The sequence below is a fragment of the Mixophyes fleayi genome, chromosome 7 (assembly GCF_038048845.1).
Source record: "Mixophyes fleayi isolate aMixFle1 chromosome 7, aMixFle1.hap1, whole genome shotgun sequence".
Taxonomy (NCBI): domain Eukaryota; kingdom Metazoa; phylum Chordata; class Amphibia; order Anura; family Limnodynastidae; genus Mixophyes; species Mixophyes fleayi.
The window spans coordinates 21,035,706-21,056,685 of record NC_134408.1 but is presented as its reverse complement, the minus strand read 5'-3'; the positions used below and the strand labels follow the sequence as shown (position 1 = coordinate 21,056,685).

The window sequence follows — 20,980 nt, the reverse complement described above, 5'->3', positions numbered from 1 at the left end:
TCAGCTGTGTTAGTGGCTGAGGCCAATCACTTAATAATGCTCTACGCATTTGGACGGTGACCTAAAGAAAAGAAAATCCCTATTTAACAGATCACACACATACACTGATACAACAGGAGTAATTAATGCGAACACACTGGGCATGCTAATCCTTTCAGTAAGAAAGCTTTTCATACTGTGCATGGTGTTTCGACTGCCAATGTTTTAATCCTATCAGTGTTGTGCCCTGAGCAGCAATATTCTTCTTTTATGTCAATCCTCTCACGTGAGGAGGACTTCTCTAGTGTTACAACTACTGTGTTCTGTTTTAAAGGCCATATCTCCAGAAGGATATAAATATATTAGAGACTGTACAAAGAACAGCAACTAAAATGGTGCATGGCCTACAGCACAAAACTTAGAACTAGATCTTAATATGTATAGTTTGGAGCAGAGAAAAGAAAAGGGAGACCTGATAGAAACTTTCAAATATATCAAGGGTTTTAACAAGGTACAGGAGGGATACATTCTTCAAAGGAAGAGAAGTATCAGAACACGAGGACATTGGAGATTCAGAGGAAATGTGAAGAACAACTACTTCACAGAAAGGGTACTAGATAAGTGGAATAGCCCCCATCAGAGGTAATAGAAGCTAATGCATAAGAGCAATTTAAACACATTTGGGGCAAACATAAGGCTATCCTTACAAAGAACTAAGGATTAAATAGGGTTTGAGGTTACCATAGCAGTTCTGATCTGCCGTCAAATTCTATGTTTCTATGTAATATATATATAGGGAATATATATATCTATATATATATATATATATATATATATATATATATATATATATATATAGGGAGTGACCTCAAGGGTGGGGGAAGCATCAGGCCACAATTTGGGAAGTTCTGCTTTTTTTTCTTACTTAACACTTATTTTACTATATATATTTTGTTAGTTTGCTATAATTTGCTTTTCATCTGCTGTCTATGTTGTTCCAATACTACATGCATACAGAGCTATGCTTCTAAAATCATTGTAATCACAAGTGTCTGCGTTATAGGTATATGTAACTATATGTACAGGCATTGCAAGATGTTGCTTACCTTAAAATGGTTAGAAATAAGTGGAATTATTTGTGGATAGGTAGTGCTTTATATGTACTATCTTGTAGCTCTATCACACAAGTACATGCCAGCTAGATATTGGTTTGGATCAGCCAAGGTCAAGAAAATCTTACCTGGTACATATAACTTGTGATACGTGTAAGATACTCCAGAAGCATATTATAATTTGTAAATTCTGTAATTTCATTAAGAATGGTAGAAGATAATGTTGCGTTGTGTAAGTCATCAGCCAAGAAAGTGTAGTCAGCCAGTTCTGTTACAGATAAGTCTGCTGGATGTTCCACCTGTCAAACAAAACGTGTCAAAAGGTAAAAAAAAAACCGTTCTTTGCATAAACTATTTTAAATACAAATGTTTTAACACTGGATTTTTACCTTTGTAAGGTTTTTATTGAACAGAGAAAGGTCTTGAAATGTTGATTGCTGAACAAAATAATGAAAGTTAATGTCCACCCAGCTTCTGAAATCTCCCGTGTCACACACAATTTCTGTTAGAAGAACAAATTTTAGTTTTAGAAAGGAAATTGAAATATTAGCGGATTCACTGCAGGTAAGATAATGACCCAGAATCTCCATTTACGAAGGACTTACCTGCAGAAGATGATTGATAAACCATGTATCTTTTAATGAAAGCAATGTATATATCATTCATTAGCTCAATGCTCAGTAATGAATAGATTTCCGATGATGAGAATACGTTCAATCTGTTCATGACACAAAATAATTATAGTGTTAGCAGGAGGCAGTTGACATTTACATCACGATATTGCATTGGACCCCATTATGTGCAGAGATAAAGTGCATACAAGCTGCAATTCCAACAGCCAGTTGGTCTGATTTAGAGTTAACTGGCCACAAATTGTAGCTTATGTGGGCTCATTTATTACCACAGGTACTGTTCAACATCTGATTGTGATCTATTTGATGTCGATCTGAACCTATGGAAAAGGTGGACAGCGAGCATGATCTGGTCAACTGTGTAGTCATTGTCCAACCACATTAATTGTGCACCATAGGACTGGCCATGTGTCTCCAACGGTGGATCTGTCTGATTTGGCCCCAGACATGGGTGGCAAAAGTGAGTATGAATCTGTCAAGTTGACCATAGGACTGTCCATGTGTCTACAACGGTGGATCTGTCTGATTTGGCCACAGACATGGGTGGAAAAAGTGAGTATGAATCTGTCAAGTTGACCATAGGACTGTCCATGTGTCTCCAACGGTGGATCTGTCTGATTTGGCCACAGACATGGGTGGCAAAAGTGAGTATGAATCTGTCAAGTTGACCATAGGATTGTCCATGTGTCTCCAATGGTGGATCTGTCTGATTTGACCACAGACATGGGTGGCAAAAGTGAGTATGAATCTGTCAAGTTGACCATAGGATTGTCCATGTGTCTCCAATGGTGGATCTGTCTGATTTGACCACAGACATGGGTGGCAAAAGTTGACACTTATGGGCACCACTGGGTCCAAGATTCTCTCACATTATATGATGAATAACGAAGACTGCATTTGCAGAAATCTCTAGGCTACAAAAATAATAATTTATGTATCTAGTGTATCTCCAAACACAAAAATAATAATGCATGTATCTAGTGTACTAATTGTGCAATTCACACTTTTTATCCAGAAGAGTCTATAAGATACTCACATTGCCTGGTAAGAAGAGCAGGTTATGCCAACTGGTATAAGCTCGAGAAGAGTTTGGTTGAAGTTTGGAAGCAGAAGATTTAAGTAGGTCTCAAACAGGACTGTCCATTGTTGTGTGTTATAAGTAGAGAAACTAGGTTGAAGTTGAAGAAGATGAACAGCCAACAGAGTTTGCTTCACTGATGTTAATTCAGAGGGTGATATATTTTCCTAAAAAGTATAACAATTGTAATGAAAATAGGATTGGACATTGTTTGACAATTCCATACAGAATATTCATGCTATATCACAGAACTCTGGTTAAAATGTGGAGTAAATCTGGGGCCTCCACATTGTTCAGATTTAAAATAAAGGCTTAGAGCAGATGTCCAAAATCCTGCTCTGATTCAACCTCCTTTCTGTCGCAGTTTACATACAGCTTTTCTAAGGACTAAACAAACAAACTAGCCCCAAACATTGCTGCTAAAGTGTACCAGTCACCAACAGAGGGAGGCAGATACTTTGTGGTGCAAATTAATATTCATGAGAACTCAACCTGTCAATTCACTAGGGGCAACTGACATCACTGACGCACCTCACATGTTGAAGTCAGACCACTTTTTTTGTAGACAGAATTAATATTCAAAAAAAATATAGCCTGTCAATTCACTGGGATAGACTGACATTACTGAAGCACTTTATGACCAATATTAATGAGAATGAGGCCTATTAAACCACTAGGACAAGTGACATCACAAAGGTGCTTTCTGTACCAGAAATATCACTGGTCCTAAAGAATTAATAGACTGCCTCTGAATATAGAGTTAGATCAACTATGCAGGCTACAGAAGTACTTTAAGTTAGGGTACGTTATACCGTCACATATATTTTTAATTAATGCAATTTAAATAATATAATACCTCAAGTGCCTTTTCGGTAATGGCATTTACATATTCCGTAATCTTATTTAGTTCAATAAGGCTCAGAATTCTTTCCATAAGAAAATAGTCATTAAGAACATCCTCCATAAGAACCATTTTTGCCAGTTCGTCTGGTGTTAACATTCTGAATAGAACAGCCTGGAATAAAATAATGGGTTATTGAACAACAGCCATCATTGTTTTTCGGAAACTGCTTTTATGAGTGTCATTTACTGTACGACACAAAAGTTAGAAGGTTTCATTGGCAAAGTGCAAGTTATGCGTCTCCTACAGTGGATATGCTACATGTCCCTAGTTATTTGTGAATACACCTATTTTTACAGATTATTACATGGGCTGAGATGGTGGCACCTGAAGAGGAATTACATTTTTCATCCTCCTAGTTATACATACATACATAAAATTTTAAGTATTTAAAAGACATAAAAGGGCTGAAGAATGCACACTAGAGGTGGCGGTGGTGGTAGTGGGAGGTTCCCTGTTTAGTAGTGGGCTGCATGCCATTATTCACCCAGCAAAAGGAGTAATATTTTACACTTTCTCAGGGATTGTGATAACTAGGCATCAGCCTATATTTTCAATGGAACACCCTTTGTATCCTCCAGGTGTACTAATATATGGGAGAGGGTTTCTCTAGGTGAATTTTGACCAGTGTAAAAGAAAAAATAAAAACACAGAAAGTGACACATGTAATAAGGACAGTGCCAATGTTCCCTCACTCTCATAATTAATTTAAGACATGACTGAGGCCAAACTGAGCAGTATTTTAGAAGGAAAACAGAAACATTTGGATGGTTCTAACATGGAGATAGGATGGAGATTTGACATGACTCTTCCCACTATAAGTAGATTGAAAGTGCAGATTCATTTTCCTAGGTCATTACTGTCTATTGAGTTACAACATGTAAAGCTATCTCATTGTCCACCTCTGCAGACACAACATTGCGTGTTTTCTGCTATAGCTAAAATGCGCAAGATTGATCGAAGTGGAAAAGTAATCTCTGAGCACGCTGTATCACTCAGTCTCCCCATTACTGCAGGCACGGGAGAGTGAATTAAATAAGTGGCAGACAGTGAGGCTTTACTCCGGAGCCTCTATAACAGCAGCCGGCAGCTGTGACTGACAGCCGCCTACGCGGCTCACTGAGCAGCCGTCTGTCACGACCAGGAGACACAAGTTTCCAATTACTGAAAAAGTAAAACCAAATAAAAAAAAAACATAATTCAGCTGCTAAGCAGCCCAGACACAGCCCGTTCGCCGGGCACTTATACTAAACTGAGGCTGGGACAGGAAGTGTGGTATAGAAGGGGAGGAGCTAGGGCTTAGTTAAACAGAAGTTTAAAGTGCCAGTTCGCCCTGTCCCTACTCTATACCCCAATGTCCCCGGTGTACCCCACAGGATGACAGAAAGTAATCTCTGAGCATTACCTAATGTCATATTTAGACATGCCCAGATTTGTCTAAATACAACATAGACCAGCAGTGGTTCCCAAACTGTGCGCCTAGGCTCCCTGGGGTGCCTCAGCGATCTCACAGGGGTGCTTTGGCCAGGGCCAGTGGTAAGCAAGGCGGGGGACTACTTGGTAATTATTTTGGCTTAGGGGTGCCTTGAAAAATTTTTGGAGACCCTAAGGGTGCCTTGAACTGAAAAAGTTTGGAATCCACTGGCCTAAAGCGATAGGGGAGGAGGGACGTATGTTGTATGTGTCATAAACAGTAACCACGAGCTGATTTAAGGATTTTTATTCCCATCTATTTATTTTATAATGAAAGGGATGCAGATGATCTTGAGGACTATGGTATTGCAGGAGGAGGGGGTGAGACACAGAAAGAGTGGCCGACAGGGTGAGGAAATGTAATTCCAAGTCTGTATTTGGATCTCTCTGTTCCTTCCATTAAATGAAACGATTCCTTTTCTCTCACAATATTTCGCACTTTCAATATTTATATATTATATATTACTATATTTTCATATAGTCTGTATTACTGTAGCTAAGTTAGGAAAGTAAAGAGACCTCCGTCTGCCTTTTCTCATGCTTTTTTAATCTTAACATTTAAAGAAAAGACTTCTTCTGTGCAGAATCTTTAGCATGCTGCGTACTATACTGTATGCTCTCTCGGTGCAGAAAGATTAAATGCATGGCAAAGTCAGGAAGACCTTTAAATATGCACTTCTGACTCACAGCGCTGTGGTCATGAGTTCAATTCCCATGCAAGACTATCTGTGTGGAGTTTGTATGTTCTCTCCGTGTTTGTGTGGGTTTCCTCCGGGTGCTCCTGTTTCCTCCCATACTCCAAAAACATACTATTAGGTTGATTGGCTGCTATCAAATAGACCCTAGTCAGCGCGTGTGTTAGGGAATTAAGACTGTAAGCTCCAATGGAGCAGGGACTGATGTTAGTGACAAATATTCTCTGTACAGCGCTGCAGAATTAGTGGCGCTATACAAATAAATAAAGATGATGATGTTGTCCAACAAAATCTTACAGCGCCAGACTATCATTGACAATATCCCACTATCTCAAAGATCTCATGCCAGTCTGGCTAGATCAAAAAGAATAGCTCCTTTACCAAACATGCAATATTGTAGTCAGAACAGGTGCAACAACCACATGACATTGCAGTCTGTTCATAAAAAGCTCTACACCACTTACTATGTCCAGACTTGGGTACAGTTCCATTAGTTCAGTGATTTTGGCTCTGAGATAAAAGTTTCCAAAATTCATAGTGATCCATTGTTCAGTACCATTCGTGTTCTGAGCACACGCAGATCCTTAAGTGAAAATAAATATTTAATTAGCAAACGAAATAAACGTTACATCATGTCATGTAAACCCTAAAACAGTGAACGTTAATAAATTGGTGAACTTTAAATTGCCATAACCATCCACTCTTTGAATATATTACAGTTCTTTTACATAGATGCATTTTTCACACTTATGTTTTGCTGCTCTTTAAATTAAAGATTTACTTTTTGTGTGCAGAATGTTTTATTTATTTGATTGACTCCAAGATGATGCTAAGGTTGTCCATGTTTATAGTGGATAGAACCCCCAGCCGCGTCATGCTAATTGTAGCAAATTGCTTGGAGACTCAGCAGCAGCAGGGCATACCTTGCCATAGAGGGTGTAACAGTCTAGGATGTGAGCCCATTATGTAATGCTCACATCCAATCTTGCGATGCTCCCTTCAGTAAGGTATGTCCGGCAGCCAATTGCGATGAATATTGCAATGTGACTGGGGGATTCCATCCACTTTAATCCTCTGACTGCCTACAGATTGGTTTAGCCCTGTGAAAGTGGCAAATCTCTCATTGGCTAAAGGTTGCTCTTGCCCTGTGAACATTTTAAGGCTCTGATTGGACACATGATACATATACCATTGAATGCTCTAGGGCTCTAATTGGCTTCAGTTTTGTCAAGCCTAGTGCACAATCTAATGCTCCCGAGTATAATTTTAGTCTAACTTTATTCATGTCAAAGTAATTGATACAAAGGCATGGTTGTGAAATAAATCAATGCAATTAGCACTCACAGCCAGTGAAATCTGCTTAAAATGAACAGTAGTCATTAAATAATATTCTAATGTTTCAACATGCTTCAGTTCAGACATAGCTTATCTTTTAATGTGTACCTGTTGATATGCTTTGTTGAGTAAGGTATGATTGGCAGAAGGCATAGATATTGTCCTTTTGTGTTTTGCTGAACCTCAGATAGACATGATTCAGTGACGTTATTCTAATGCACATCATTGGAAACAGAGACAATGGAAAAGATTAATCAGGGACACTTTGAACATGATCTTTCTTTTGATTCCTCATAGTTAGAAGTTACTTACAGCTCTTGGTATTCGCCACATGACATATTAACATTAAGGCTTGCAATATGAGAGCTATTGAAGGCTTCAGCAAAGGTGTCCAGCATAAAACTGACTATTCTCATCCACGCCGACATATCACTCAGTCCCCATTCTGTCTTCAGCAGAGTGAGGACAATGCTGATAATCCCCTGCTCGGTTGTTTCACTTAGTTGGCCCAGAAGTTTTTGCTCATCACACCAAGCCAGGCCGGGTGTTGATATCTATAAAACATTACCACATACATGTAAGCATACATAACCATACATTGATAATAGAAGAAAGGATCAAACAAGTTAAGTATAGACCGTTTTGTCCAATTCCACTTCTAGAGAACTATTTTTCAGTTTATTACACTGAGATTTTATGAAAGCTCCTCAGAACCATTCATATTGTAAGAATTAAGACATGTGGATCAATCAATGTTTGTTTCTAAACTGTGCCACCGACCACCGACAGTTCCTGAGGGTGCTGATGGCAGGCGACCGCTGAGCATCATCCAGAGGCAATTTCACAGACTGACAGTGACATTGGTTAGTCAAGAGACAGAGGACGCACATGCACTGTGTCCCTGATGTTCACTCCCAGGATTCCAATGCTAGAGCTCCGTCCTCCCCCCTTCAGTAGAACCGTGCCAAGGAGACATTTTTTGTAAACAACAATAAAAACAGCAACAGCAGAACATAGTTGAGATTGACCTTAATTTAGACAAATTTTTGCTCACGAGAAAACATGATTATTGTGGTGAGGATGAAAAAGAAAGTACAGTTCCCAATTGCAGTAAAACTGGTGTGATTAGAAGGGAAGAAAAATTATCTATTGGGACAGATATTTAGATTAGGGAGTTACTTGGTGTCGTGATAAAGTTAGTCCTATGCCAGAATGTGTTATTTATGGTGATAAATTGGCCAATAAAGCCATGGTATCCAGCAAATTAAAGAGACATTTCACAGTGAGACATTATCATCTTACTAACAAGCCTACTAGCATTAAAAGGATCTGCAAATTACACCAAACCCAAATATCTTACTGAAAAGGTACTGTTTATTTTGTTTGTTTTATTGTTTATTTTTATATTTTACATGTGTGTTTTATGCGCATGTATGTTTTTGTTATTATTAGTACTCTTGGAAAGTGGTTCTAATGGAAAATTGTCTAGGGGTGTCACAGAATAAGATATATGACTTGTGGGGAGTCACATAATAAGATATATATGGTGCCATCACTGAAAAATGGTTGAAAACCACTGTACTAAAAAAACTACTAGTACATTTTTATACATCCTAATAATGTTCAATTTATGAATAAGGAACTGTTCAGTTGTGACTTTGATATTATATGCTGCAAAAATGAAAAACAAAAAAGAGATTGGAGCTTACGATTGGCCCTCCTGTTCCCCACCCCCTTCTAGCGCCATATAAAAATGGTGAGCTCTATTGATTTGCCCATTCTGTATTACAGAGCTGCAGATAAAATTGCTACATTTGGCATCCACTGGGGCTCCGGCTATGGTGAGGGGACACCTTCAGAAAATATTTTCTTAGGTGTCAGTGCAGCTTCAATAAAGTCAATTTTTAAGAAATAGTCTTATTTTTTGTTAATTAATTTGAAATTTGAAAACTTATAAAAGTTACTTTTTTTTTTTATTAATGAAACAGTGTTCCTATGAATTAGGCCAGCTGTATTGTTACTTTAGCCCACATTTTTTAATCCCAGCATACTATATTAACATACTGACACAGCATCAAAAAGCCACATTACCTGCGCTAAATTGTCTTGAAGATACACCAGATATTGCCAGAGAGCCTCGTAAGACCCCAGGCCGGTGACTTTAGTGAAGACAGTGTTTAACAATGTCACATTGCACAGGCTGTCTGATATAATGGTGAAGTCTGCCTGTTCTTTTGTAGTTAAGAAACTGTTGTCAACCACCTGCAAATAGAAAAAAAACACAATTATTAATATATATTGAGAGTGTGAAAGTGGATTCTGTTTGTTTGAACCAATATTTATGAGAATGTGTTCTCTCAAGTCACTAAAAATCAATGACATTGGGAAGCAGTACCTTAAGAATATTGCTTTTGAGGTGTCTTTGTGATGTTAATAGTTCCATGTTAATTGATAATCCACATTCTCTTAACTAGTGGTTCAGCCCACAAAACTGACTCCACTGTTTGCTATTTAATACTTTTATTTAAGCAAAATAGCATCAAATGCAAAGTGGTGTTCCATTGCTTTATTACAGTTTTGATCATTTAGTTTTTTATTTTACTAATGTGACAATTACCCATTGACTCATAGTTGTGCCCTTCCCCTTTTTTATTCCTGTCCCAGGTTAATTCAAGCTGATATATTGGACCCATGGTTCCATTTATATACCCTTTCAAATACTTTATTGTTTGCTACATGTTATGTATATTATGTTAGCCAAATGATAGGTATTAGGAAATTAGACATATGTGCCAAATAATATTAATAAGTAATAAATAACGATTTTATTTGTTGGTAGCATACAATAGTTTTGCAAAAAAAAAGATCATGGGAACCGAATGTATGCATGGAGAGCTCAATTTAATTTACAGCTAACAGACTAAGCCCCCCTTTAAATTTGGGACTGTCGTATTTCCCAACATTTGGATAGGCGGTCTCGGGGTAGGAGGCGTGGCCAAACACCTTTTTTGCTGTCCCGATTTGATGGTTGTGTGGTATGGACTATATTGGGCTGCAAATCTCTTAGGAAAATACTAACCTTGCCCAGATTCCATTCAAAGACCAACAAATCTTGGAACGTAGCTTGATTTGTAAAACTTCCCAGGTTTTCTCTTACCCAGTCCATGGGACCAGTATAATTACATACATCTATGAAAGAGACATGAAATGATTTTTTATTAATGATTACATTTTATGGCATAGGCCAAACTTTCTTACTGATTGTATACAATCCATAAATTACAGGATTACCTTGAGTAAAAACTTTGTTGTTCAAGAACGACTTAATGTAGGTGTTATAAAAACTGAGTGTCGTTTCATGTGGCAAATATTGGTATGCTTGGTTAAATCCTCTTAGCCTGGAATCAACAAAAAAAAAACAATTATGCTGTTAGCACAAATGTAGATATTGTGAAGACAATGACTAAAATTTGTTTGCCAGGGGCAAACGCAGGGTTTGTAGAGGGGGGTTTCCACACCACGCCGTCAGTGGGCATGACCAGCATGCATGGGGCGTAGCTATAATTTTAGACAGCGCTTGGCTGCTCTCCAACTCTTCCTATCCCCATAATATACATGGGCAATTAGTGCGCGCAGCTCTCCCTTTTCAAGCAGAGCTGTGTGAAGCGGGAGCAGGGTCCAGCCACCTCAATTATACAGTGCCCCAGGCTTGAAGGGGTTTTTTTTCAGGCACTAGGAACCCCCCCCCCCCTCTTCGGTTTGCCTATGTTTGCATTATACAAAAGCAGTAATACTTTAACTGTATTAATGGACTTTTCTTAGGCTCTTAATAGAGAGCTGAAGCTAATTAATATTTTCCAAGTACAGTATAAACTGCACTGCTTAACCCTTCATGGGTTGTCAGAATAGCTCAGGAACACAAATTAATAAATGTTTCATCACAGTGCTCGTTACATACACTCAAGTGACTGTCATGGTATAACTGCAAACATTTGCGTCTTTATTATTATTCCAGCTATAAAAGTTTCTTTGTTATCAGCTGCATGTCTTTCAATATAGTGGTCTCTAGGGGGTAAAGTAACCCAAATACTGGATAATATAGTCACTTATAAGGAAATACAGCTCTAACAGGATAAACGTACATAGATACAAGCAGATAACAGCCCATGGGAGACACTTACACTGATTGGTAGGAATTGCAGGAAATGTCAATTGAAAGCCTTGAAATGTGTGTTTCATTTATTCCGGGTAGAAATAAAGGTAAGTAGCCATCAAACCATTCACCCCATAGTTCTGGTGGAAAGTATGTATAGTAACGCTCCAACCTGCCTAGAAAAACGGCCAAAATGGAGTCCCGGACGTCAGCATTGGGAAGGACTGTCAGGTTGGCCTATTGAAAAAACAACACAAGACTATATTGGTACAGTAACTTAGTAATAGAATGGAAACAGATACAGTAACATGTTTGAGTGAATCTCTGCCTCAAGACTTGTGTGAGCGTTTGATTCCATTCAACCATGCAAGTACTGCAACTAAATCTAACCCACATTTTCCCATTACATGGGAAAGAGAAAGTTCAGACTCTGTACTGCACTTTTTACTTGCAGCGATATTGATCTTCACGGATATTAGCAGGCATGCTCTGATTTTTCATCTGGTGCTGCTTTTAGTACAGCAATACTTCTTTACATCCATTTGTATATGTCTTTTAACATATGTATTGAATGATATCTGTTTATGTTGAGCTTTCATGATTAAATTGATATACGTTTTATCTGGAGATATATGAGCTTTCTGGATATACTATTTCATATTTAGGAATTGCATCCAATACATCCTTTTATAAGTTATCTCAATTGGCATCTTAGGTCTTTAGCGCTGCTATTTACGGTTTCCTTTTTATTCATTTTTATTAGTTTTCAGCAAGCAATAAGACTTTTCGTTGTTTAATAAAACTGTCCGATAGCCCTTTGGCTACATTAGTAGATTAACACTTAACTATGCAGCGTTAAACCATCTAATTTGTAAGATTCTTACTGGTTTCTCTCCTCGACTATGCTAAAAGTACATGGAGATTTGTTTTGGTGGGCTTATACCTGATTTTCATTTCTATAGGGTAGAAATATGTTGATTTCATTTTTTTACTTGAATGTCAATTAATCTATTCAGGTTCACCAAGATATTACAACCCTATAGGCTCAATCCTCAATAAAAAAAAGCGAGAAGATTAGTAAAGTAGGGCAAACTTGTCAAATGTAGATAGGAAGAATAATTTGTACATTTTCCTTTACTTCCAAGTAATGACTGTTTTTACCATCTTCTTGTAGGAAATTTAAAGCATATTGCTCAAAGCTCCCTTCTATTATTCAGTCATATGGAATCTTTCAGTACCGTGTGATCATGTGGTTAGTGGGCTTGTTATTAGGCTTTGGTAGCTCAATACGATTGATATTTAAATTTGCCTAGATAGATAGATGGCAAGTAAATAGATAAATAGACAAATAGATAAACAGTAAGATGATAGATAGTAAGATGATAGATAGATAGATAGATAGATAGTAAGATGATAGATAGATAGATAGATAGATAGATAGATAGATAGATAGATAGATAGTAAGATGATAGATAGATAGATAGTAAGATGATAGATAGATAGATAGATAGATAGATAGATAGTAAGATGATAGATAGATAGATAGATAGATAGTAAGATGATAGGGAGATAGTAAGATGATAGATAGATAGATAGATAGATAGATAGATAGTAGGATCATAGATAGATAGTAGGATCATAGATAGATAGTAAGTAGATAGATAGATAGATAGATAGATAGATAGATAGATAGATCATACATGCCAGCTCTCCCAGAATGTTCGGGAGACTCCCGAATTCCAGGCAGGTGTCCCGGAATCTCGTGAGAGCTGGCAATTCTCCTGCATCTGCCAACTTCACTAGTGAAGTGGACAGATTACAGCCAGAATGACGCGATTCTCAGGGAATCGCATCATTTTGGCCCTGCCCTCAGTGACATAATGCCTGTTTATGGTCTGTTTACAGCTGAAAAAGACCCAAAACAGGCGTTACATCACTGGGGGCAGGGCCAAAATGACCTCCACTCATACACTTCTCCTGCCCTCCAGGAACTCCGGGAAGTATGAGATAAATTTCAGATACGTTCTAACAAGTGTTTTTTCTAGTACTAGATATAGTATTTGCTGAGGAACCCTCCTAATTTTGCTTGCTCAGTTAATTTGTTCAGAAACATATTTGGATAGATTTGGACATGCAATTGACCAGGCTAGCTAAGCTAAGCTTTTATAATGACAAATACTTGTTCTTTTGCAAGACAGAACAGAACAATAACCCATTGTCTGCACTAACCCTGTCTGGGCTTAGGAGACGAGGATTTAATGGTAAGCAATGGTTGAAGTGGAAATTTAGAAGTGGTGGTATGGAAAATGTAAATGAATAGAATTTGATAGTGATACAATCAAAGCATTAGGAGGAGTGGTGGTATGGTATGGCATACCACCGAATACTGACCCACTTTTGACCACTGATATAAAGTAAATTAAATGTCGTGGCCTGGTTTTACAAATTATCCTCAATGAATATAGAACTCAATCTCTACTTTTCTCGTCTTAATAAGTGAAAAATATACTGTATCTTCATATGTAAATTCTAGAGATGAACGAAATATGTGGATACATTTCAACTGTTTACAAATATCAGTGTTTCATGACAGCCAATCGTTTCAGAAAAATCAAAAAGTTTCATAAGCCAGCACAAAAAGTTTAGCAACTAATTAAAAAATATATAAAAAATTACAACAGATCACTCATTACATACTAAAGTGTCTTTATAAACAATTTTGTTTCTCAACCATTGATAATTCACAAATTATTTTTTCTGCAAAACAAGACAGATAATCACAAACTGTCCCAACTACTTTATCTATTTCTATATCTTTTGTTATGGCTTGCCTTACGTTCTGTCTATAGAGTAACTTACCTTGCTGGCAGCGATGTTAAACTGTCGGACATATGCAGTTACATTGCTGTATGGTAAAGTTTCCACACGTGCCATTATCATGTTGGTGCGCTCCGTGCTGTCAAGTGCCATGCGCACAGTTAGTTCTGCCAGCTCTTCAGGTCCCAGGCAACTCACAAGCTGCATCTAACAACATAGAAGAACATGTTAGTTACTTGCTAGATGCTCCCCCTCTAAAAATCCTAAACCCTCTCCCAGTGATGGGTAACCACTTCTTGTGCCGCATTGGGCGGCCCTCTAACCATCAAAATTTCAGCACCAGCTTCATATAACCCTTTATTTTAGTCCTTTATTTTAGTAATAGGTTAAAATAATACATTTAATCAAGGAAAAAGACACCTATCTGTAATAACATATCAACATGCATTTTAAATAAGTGTTACAAGCTATAACAAACACATTTGACTAAAAAGGAGGAAGATGAAGGCCAAAGGTGAAGGGACGCCTATTTTTGCTTACTGCCATAATCTCTGTGACATTTTTTACAGCAGAATAAAGTACTGTAGTATAGTAACTCCTTGAAAACAGTGGTTGGCATTGCAGCCTTGTACCGCTGGGGTCTTAGGTTCAATTGTGACCATGGTTCTGTCTTTGTGGTGTTTATATGCTCTCTCCATGTTTATTTGGGTTTCTGACCACAGCACAAAGACATACAGGTGTGTTAATTGACTTCTCACCTATTTGGCACTGATTTGTGACTGTGGTCGGGCAATTAGTTAGTAAACTCCAGCTGAATACAGAGCCGCTGAGTAGTTTACGGACTAGTGATCCTCATGAAAAATGTCTGATTTATTTTCCAAATACTGGTGTCCATGGTATTCAATTCTTTGCATACAGAGAGGTGGGGGAGGTGTCAAGGAAATCCACTCAGTGGTTCTACAATTTTTCCATAGTCATAGTTACTTTCAAAAATTAGTACAACCCCCTAAGTTTAGCCTGAAATGTAATTGGTAACTTATCATTAAATACCAAAGACTTTACTCAAGATTTAAATACTTTAGCTAGTTTTAGAGCACACAAGTTAAAGTGTATTGTTGTCAAAATGCCTCCAATTTCTTTATTATACATTGTAGCCTACTCTCAGGAAAAGTGAGATTTACCGGGTCCGATGCAGAACGGGGGGGGGAGAGTGATTTGGTCTAACACAGGTCTCCCATTCACGTCTATGTGTTTGCTTATAATTCACATTTTTCTCTACTCTGGCATCAAATGTGGAAACATACACTGTGTTTCAGGTTTGGGTGACCAGGAATGAAATCAATTTCTGCCACCCTCCATTTTATTTGCATTGTGTAAGAGATGTGTGAGTACAGAATAACATTGCAGCCAAGTGACAGATGTCAATTAGATAATATAAGTTTTATCAAGGCCTGGTGGTGCCTAAAACATGTTGTATAACAGGCTTGGCATGGAGATCAATGGTGCATGTGTTGTATTTTCCTTGTAGGAATGGAGTAAGTTGATCTGTAAACTTTAATATGGAGAACCTCACAGTTCTCCATTACTTTTTCTAAGGTATTTATTATGTTACTGAACTAATCATTGCACTAAAGTTATGATTGTAGTTTTTCGCTATTATTGCATTACATCGTCATCATCATCACCATTCTTCCGCACTCATTCACATCAGTCCCTGCCCCATTGGAGCTTACAGTCTAAATTCCCTAACATGCACACACAGACAGACAGACAGAGAGAGAGAGAGACTAGGGTCAATTTTGATAGCAGCCAATTAACCTACTAGTATGTTTTTGGAGTGTGGGAAGAAACCAGAGCACCCGGAGGAAACCCACGCAAACATGGGGAGAACATACAAACTCCACACAGATAAGGCCATGGTCGGGAATTGAACTCATGACCCCAGCGCTATGAGGCAGAAGTGCTAACCACTGAGCCACTGCGCTGCCCATTACACCTCTTTGGCGTCTTTGAAATGAAAACATGTGCTGCCTAATGGAATATTTTAAATTACTTTTAATTTCTCTCCTCTAAGCAACATTGCCAAGGGTAGTGTTTGTTTTAAAATGACTACAACATAGCCATGTTCTTTGCATAGAAAAGCCACAGACTTTAGGGATGGGGAGCCAGCAATGGATGTGGTATATCATTTCTGTGTACCATTGAATCAGAAAATGTTCATTCCTTAGGGCACATTCGCTTTAATGAGTTATATTAGACTATATTTTTACATTTAGGACTATAAAATAATTAGCATTATTTGGTGTTACATATATGTTTGGCTTTTACTTTCTTCATCTTTTATTAAATTTCCTGACTGTCTTTTAATAATCCCTCAATATGACTCCCGATGTTTATTAATTTTTGTAAAACCAAAACACTTTAGCAATTAAAATATATTGACATATATGTTAAAATACTTGTAAGAAAAAAATTAGAATTATTTAGTCATTTGCTACAATATACATAGGTTAGAAAACACCTTCCGGCCATATGAAGGCAGCTAATAGGTGCACAGTGAAGTGATGTCACTAGTTTCTAGTGAATTGATAAGCTGCATTCGCATAAATATTGATTTAGCCCCCAAAGTGGCAGCCTCCATTCTATTTATTCATTTTGTGGTGCTTTGGAGTTATTCAATTTTATTAGTAATTTTATGTTTATTGGTTATTGGTTTTTTTAGTGGCTCTGCCTATGCCACGAAATGGCACATTGTGTGTCTGTCGTTTTACTCTATTGTTTTATATTATTACTTTGTATTATTCCACTTAGCAATGTTGCCATAAATTTGTTTTTAGATTGCAAATGTGAATTACGAACAGCCTTTTCCTTAGGCAGTTTTTCACTTCTTATGTATTAATGACTTGATATTTGAAGACTATTTTTAAGGTAGGGTAAATGTACATTTGAAACAGTGTTTTATGTTTGTTCTTCTATGAGTGTTCTGAATACATAGAGTATTATTTTTGTTTTGCTGCTTGAGAAATTGCGAAGGTTCAATCGCCCAATGAAAGTCATGCTCTCCCACTTACTGTCAAAAATAGATATTTTTTTTTATAGCTAGATATCTATTTTATTTATATATCATTATTTTACTATACTATATATCATCATTATTATATATACTTTTAATGTACTTGGGAACTGGGTCAGTACGCAACATGGCAGATCTCTAATCAAGTTATTTTTTTTTATTTTTATTTAGATTTTTGGGGGAAGTCATTTGTGCATATTGAAGACAGCATCTCATAATATAGAATTTCCTGTGTATGTTTTCAGAGCAGTTGCACAAAATACTTATTCTGTCATATATAAGTAGTAAATATTATCTTTAAAGCTTTCAATAATTTTCCAGAGCTAAAGACTATTGAGATAAGTTATTCTATGTAGAAGCAGGGGAGGGGTGCAGGTACATAGTACCATGGCCTGGACTTGCCTGGGAGGCACAGGACTGACTGATTAGTGGGAGGAACTTCCAACTTGGTGTGGCCACGCTCCTTTGGCGGCTATGGAAGGGCCAAAAAATGCTGTATTGGTGCCCTGAATTTCCTCTTTTGAGAAATCCCTATTGCTGACATAATCTCCTGCTTTTAGCAGATATAGGGCCTTTTCACTTTAAGAAATCGGTCCTCGATTCTCTAAAATGCCTGGATTTATCACTTAGGTACTCCTTATTGGAAAGGTCTGCACCCTAATATTGGTGGTCCGAAAATAATATAAGTGACTGAACCTATATGCAAACACTGATAATGCTTGTGACAAGTGTTTGCTTCAGTTTACATCACTTCTGATCATTCTGAAGCATTATCTCTTAGTTTATTCAATAGAGTAGAGTCCTTTGGTAATGCTTATTTGAGTACATAATACACTATGCTGCGGGAAAGCTTTGAGACCCACCTCATGCTCAGTTAAAGCGAGGACAAAGTCCAAGGTTTTGTTTATGCTTTTAAACAGTGTTGTGTTTTGATGCCTGTGTGTACAGATCTTTGATTAATATCTTAATATAAGAACTTTGTGTGGGAACTGTAAGAACTCATCTAATATGATCACATTGAGAGATAAAAATGATCGTGTCTCTGGGCAACTTAAAAGGTACCTACATTTGCAACGATTTTATGAGTTTTAATCAAAAGATCTTCTCAGAAACTATCTTTTCATTCATTGATTTGTACAAAGAACCATCTAAATCTGATAAACTTTATATAATGAGCATCTGCAGAAAAGATTGTTCAAACATGACTGTCACTCCGTCCACACACATAGCAATATAATTGTTTTCATGTACTATGTTAGAAAAGTATGACAGTTTTCATTCACTTTAATAATCTTTTTGAGATTCTGTAGAGATAAGATCTCGTCGCATATGACTGCATTGTGAGAATAATGTTATCTGTGAACACCTTAACTTATCATAGTACAGGTCCATTCCCATTGGAACAGTGTGTGGGTGAGATCTGTCCACTTGTGAGTATTGAGTGGGGCAGATATATTGTTGTGAGGTGAGATCAGAGACCCTGATAGCGCTGATTCTGGAAGAGTGATAATCCCAGCATGAGAGAGTGTCAGTTCTTGGGCCAACATGTGATGTAAACTAAATAGGAATCTTTCAGTTAAGTACTGTGTAGAGGAAAAGATGTAATGAAAGTGGTGTTTTGTTTAATCAAATAGATGGTCTGGCATCCAATAATTTGTCAACTTTAACTATACTGCGCTACCGTATACAGCTCCACATTCAACTTTCAATTGTGCACGGAAGAAAAGGACCGAACTAGTCCTGCCTGGCGAGTATGCGGATACCAAGAAGTAGGTGACTGAGGGTATGTATCTAGACCACCTCACAGACAGACAAGGGGCTACTTATAGTTTGTATATTGTCTGTTGAACATGGTATACATGTTGTTTTCTTTATATTTAGGATTAGGTTGGTCTGTATACTTGTCTATAGCTGCCCACTGGCCCAGATTTGGAGATATGGTCTCAGTTTTAAAGCGTTTCCCCCCAGCAATGTCTCATTTTATGACCAGCTGCACAGTACAACTCCCGTAGTCTTTATGTTGGATGTAATTCTCAGTATCCGTTCTTATTCCGCATGTATGGAAAACTGCACTGTGCCAAGTTTGTGTTCTATATGTTGTATACAGGTCTATGCATCTGTTCCAAGTCTGAATATACATACTGGCTCTAGACGATAGTATCTGTTTTTATTCTGCATATATCAATAACTGCATATTGACTCTTCTCTTATTTTTACAGTGGTTGCAAATCTCATTATGTGATTTCAGTCTGTATGTATGGAAGCTGTACGGTACAGAACGTCACTATACTTTGCTTCTTATATTTTTGACAATAAGGTTTCATGTCCACAGATAACATTAAACAATAAGATGGTGAATGCTCATCTTGTAACTGAATACTGAAAAAGAGCCCTTTGTGGCACTTAGATTTAAGGTAAAATTGACACCAGCAGCTGTGATATAGGGGCTGATAGACTACTAAAAAAAATAGCACTTAGAAGTCAAATTGACTTGTATAATCCTATCCAGGTTTAATTGATTTTTGAATCGCTAGTAACAATAAAAGTATGTAAAACGCTGAACAAACCAATTAAACCCTGATAGGGCTGTTTGAATTAATCTGACTTCTAAGCTCTGTAATTTTTTCTTTTTCTGACCTTGTGGCTTGGGAAATGGATTTAAGTCGACTCAAGTCACAAGTATTTAGAGGATCTGTGTGAGAGGATCGTGAGGCAGAGAATTTCTTAACTGAGTTACGAAACTGAATTATGTTAAATTTTAAATATTGTATGTGTTTTGATAACTTGTTAATAAAGTTTTTTTTTATAAGCATGAAACTAGAATAGGAAGGTTGGGGCCGATTCAGTTCACTTTGCTGTCCTGTTGGAACTGCGCTCCATGAGGTCCCCATGGGATTTAAAATACCCAAAACATCATTGATTAGGTGCGAGGGAAAAGCCACACATCATGCCACACTGACAGCTATCGCTGACACAATGGAGCCGCAGCCAGCAGCACTACTGCTACATACGGTAAATCCTAAACAATTATGCACAGCCCAATCTTCCACATTGTCAGCCAATGTGGTAGGAAGTGTGTGTGATTAATGGAACAATAAATGAGTGACTTGATGTTACTTTTAGAGTGTTTCAGGGACCCCGAAACGTCTTCGTTCGACTAATGGTAGCGCAGGCCCCATGTGTGTTTGTAAGATTTGCTCTGTGATACAAACATGGTTTGCTCATGCGTTATACCCAGTAATAGCAGCTTGATCGACTGTGCAAATACAGATCATTGATCTCTACAGCGAGCAGGACGTCAGTACACAGTGAACGTCTCCCGGAAGCAGGCACTTGTGTATATCTATCTTTAAGGCTTTTATTACAAGCAAAGACATTGCAAAAGAAACATAAACGATAATGGCAACCCTGTGTTTCATGATTCAGTTTGGTAACTGTGCCACGCACAATCCTCTCACATGGATTTCAGTGGGAAACAGCCTGAAATATTGCTTTTTCTGTGGAACATGATCTTGTCTGCTGGTTTACCTCTCCTGTATGTTATAAACACCCATCTACCCATCCCAGGTTAGTTTGTATACCCTACATCTATTTTCCCTCTGAAGTTTAGTTTAACCAGTAGCAACCGGGTTAGTTTAGGTGTACCTACCTTCACACACAAAGCAGTTACAAAGCCATTCTATTTTAAAACACCATGAAAAATATACCAAGGCATTGTTTTTTTTCAATGAA

At 37.6% G+C, this 20,980-nt stretch overlaps 1 protein-coding gene and 1 long non-coding RNA gene across 2 annotated transcripts; both read right to left on the bottom strand.

Moving 5' to 3' along the window:
- Nucleotides 1–6,378: 6,378 nt before the first annotated feature.
- Nucleotides 6,379–7,710, bottom strand: LOC142098638 (uncharacterized). Its single transcript, XR_012678371.1, has 3 exons — nucleotides 7,518–7,710; nucleotides 7,314–7,417; nucleotides 6,379–6,453 (listed from the first exon to the last, which is right to left on the bottom strand). It is a non-coding gene; the product is annotated as an uncharacterized LOC142098638 (long non-coding RNA).
- A 1,118-nt stretch (nucleotides 7,711–8,828) lies between these two features.
- On the bottom strand, nucleotides 8,829–14,873 carry LOC142098478 (uncharacterized). Its single transcript, XM_075181324.1, has 7 exons — nucleotides 14,808–14,873; nucleotides 14,218–14,382; nucleotides 11,387–11,595; nucleotides 10,497–10,603; nucleotides 10,285–10,394; nucleotides 9,297–9,467; nucleotides 8,829–8,876 (listed from the first exon to the last, which is right to left on the bottom strand). The coding sequence occupies exons 1-7, from the start codon at nucleotides 14,871–14,873 to the stop codon at nucleotides 8,829–8,831; spliced, it is 876 nt and encodes a 291-aa protein (XP_075037425.1).
- Nucleotides 14,874–20,980: the final 6,107 nt, after the last annotated feature.

Coding starts and splice junctions, on each gene's coding strand:
- LOC142098478 (XM_075181324.1), bottom strand. CDS start 14,873: ATGGAGAGAGCATATAAACACCACAAAGACAGAACCATGGTCACAATT. Junction 14,383..14,807: donor TTGAACCTAAGACCCCAGCG/GTACAAGGCTGC, acceptor CTATGTTGTTAG/ATGCAGCTTGTGAGTTGCCT. Junction 11,596..14,217: donor TTAACATCGCTGCCAGCAAG/GTAAGTTACTCT, acceptor TTTTTTCAATAG/GCCAACCTGACAGTCCTTCC.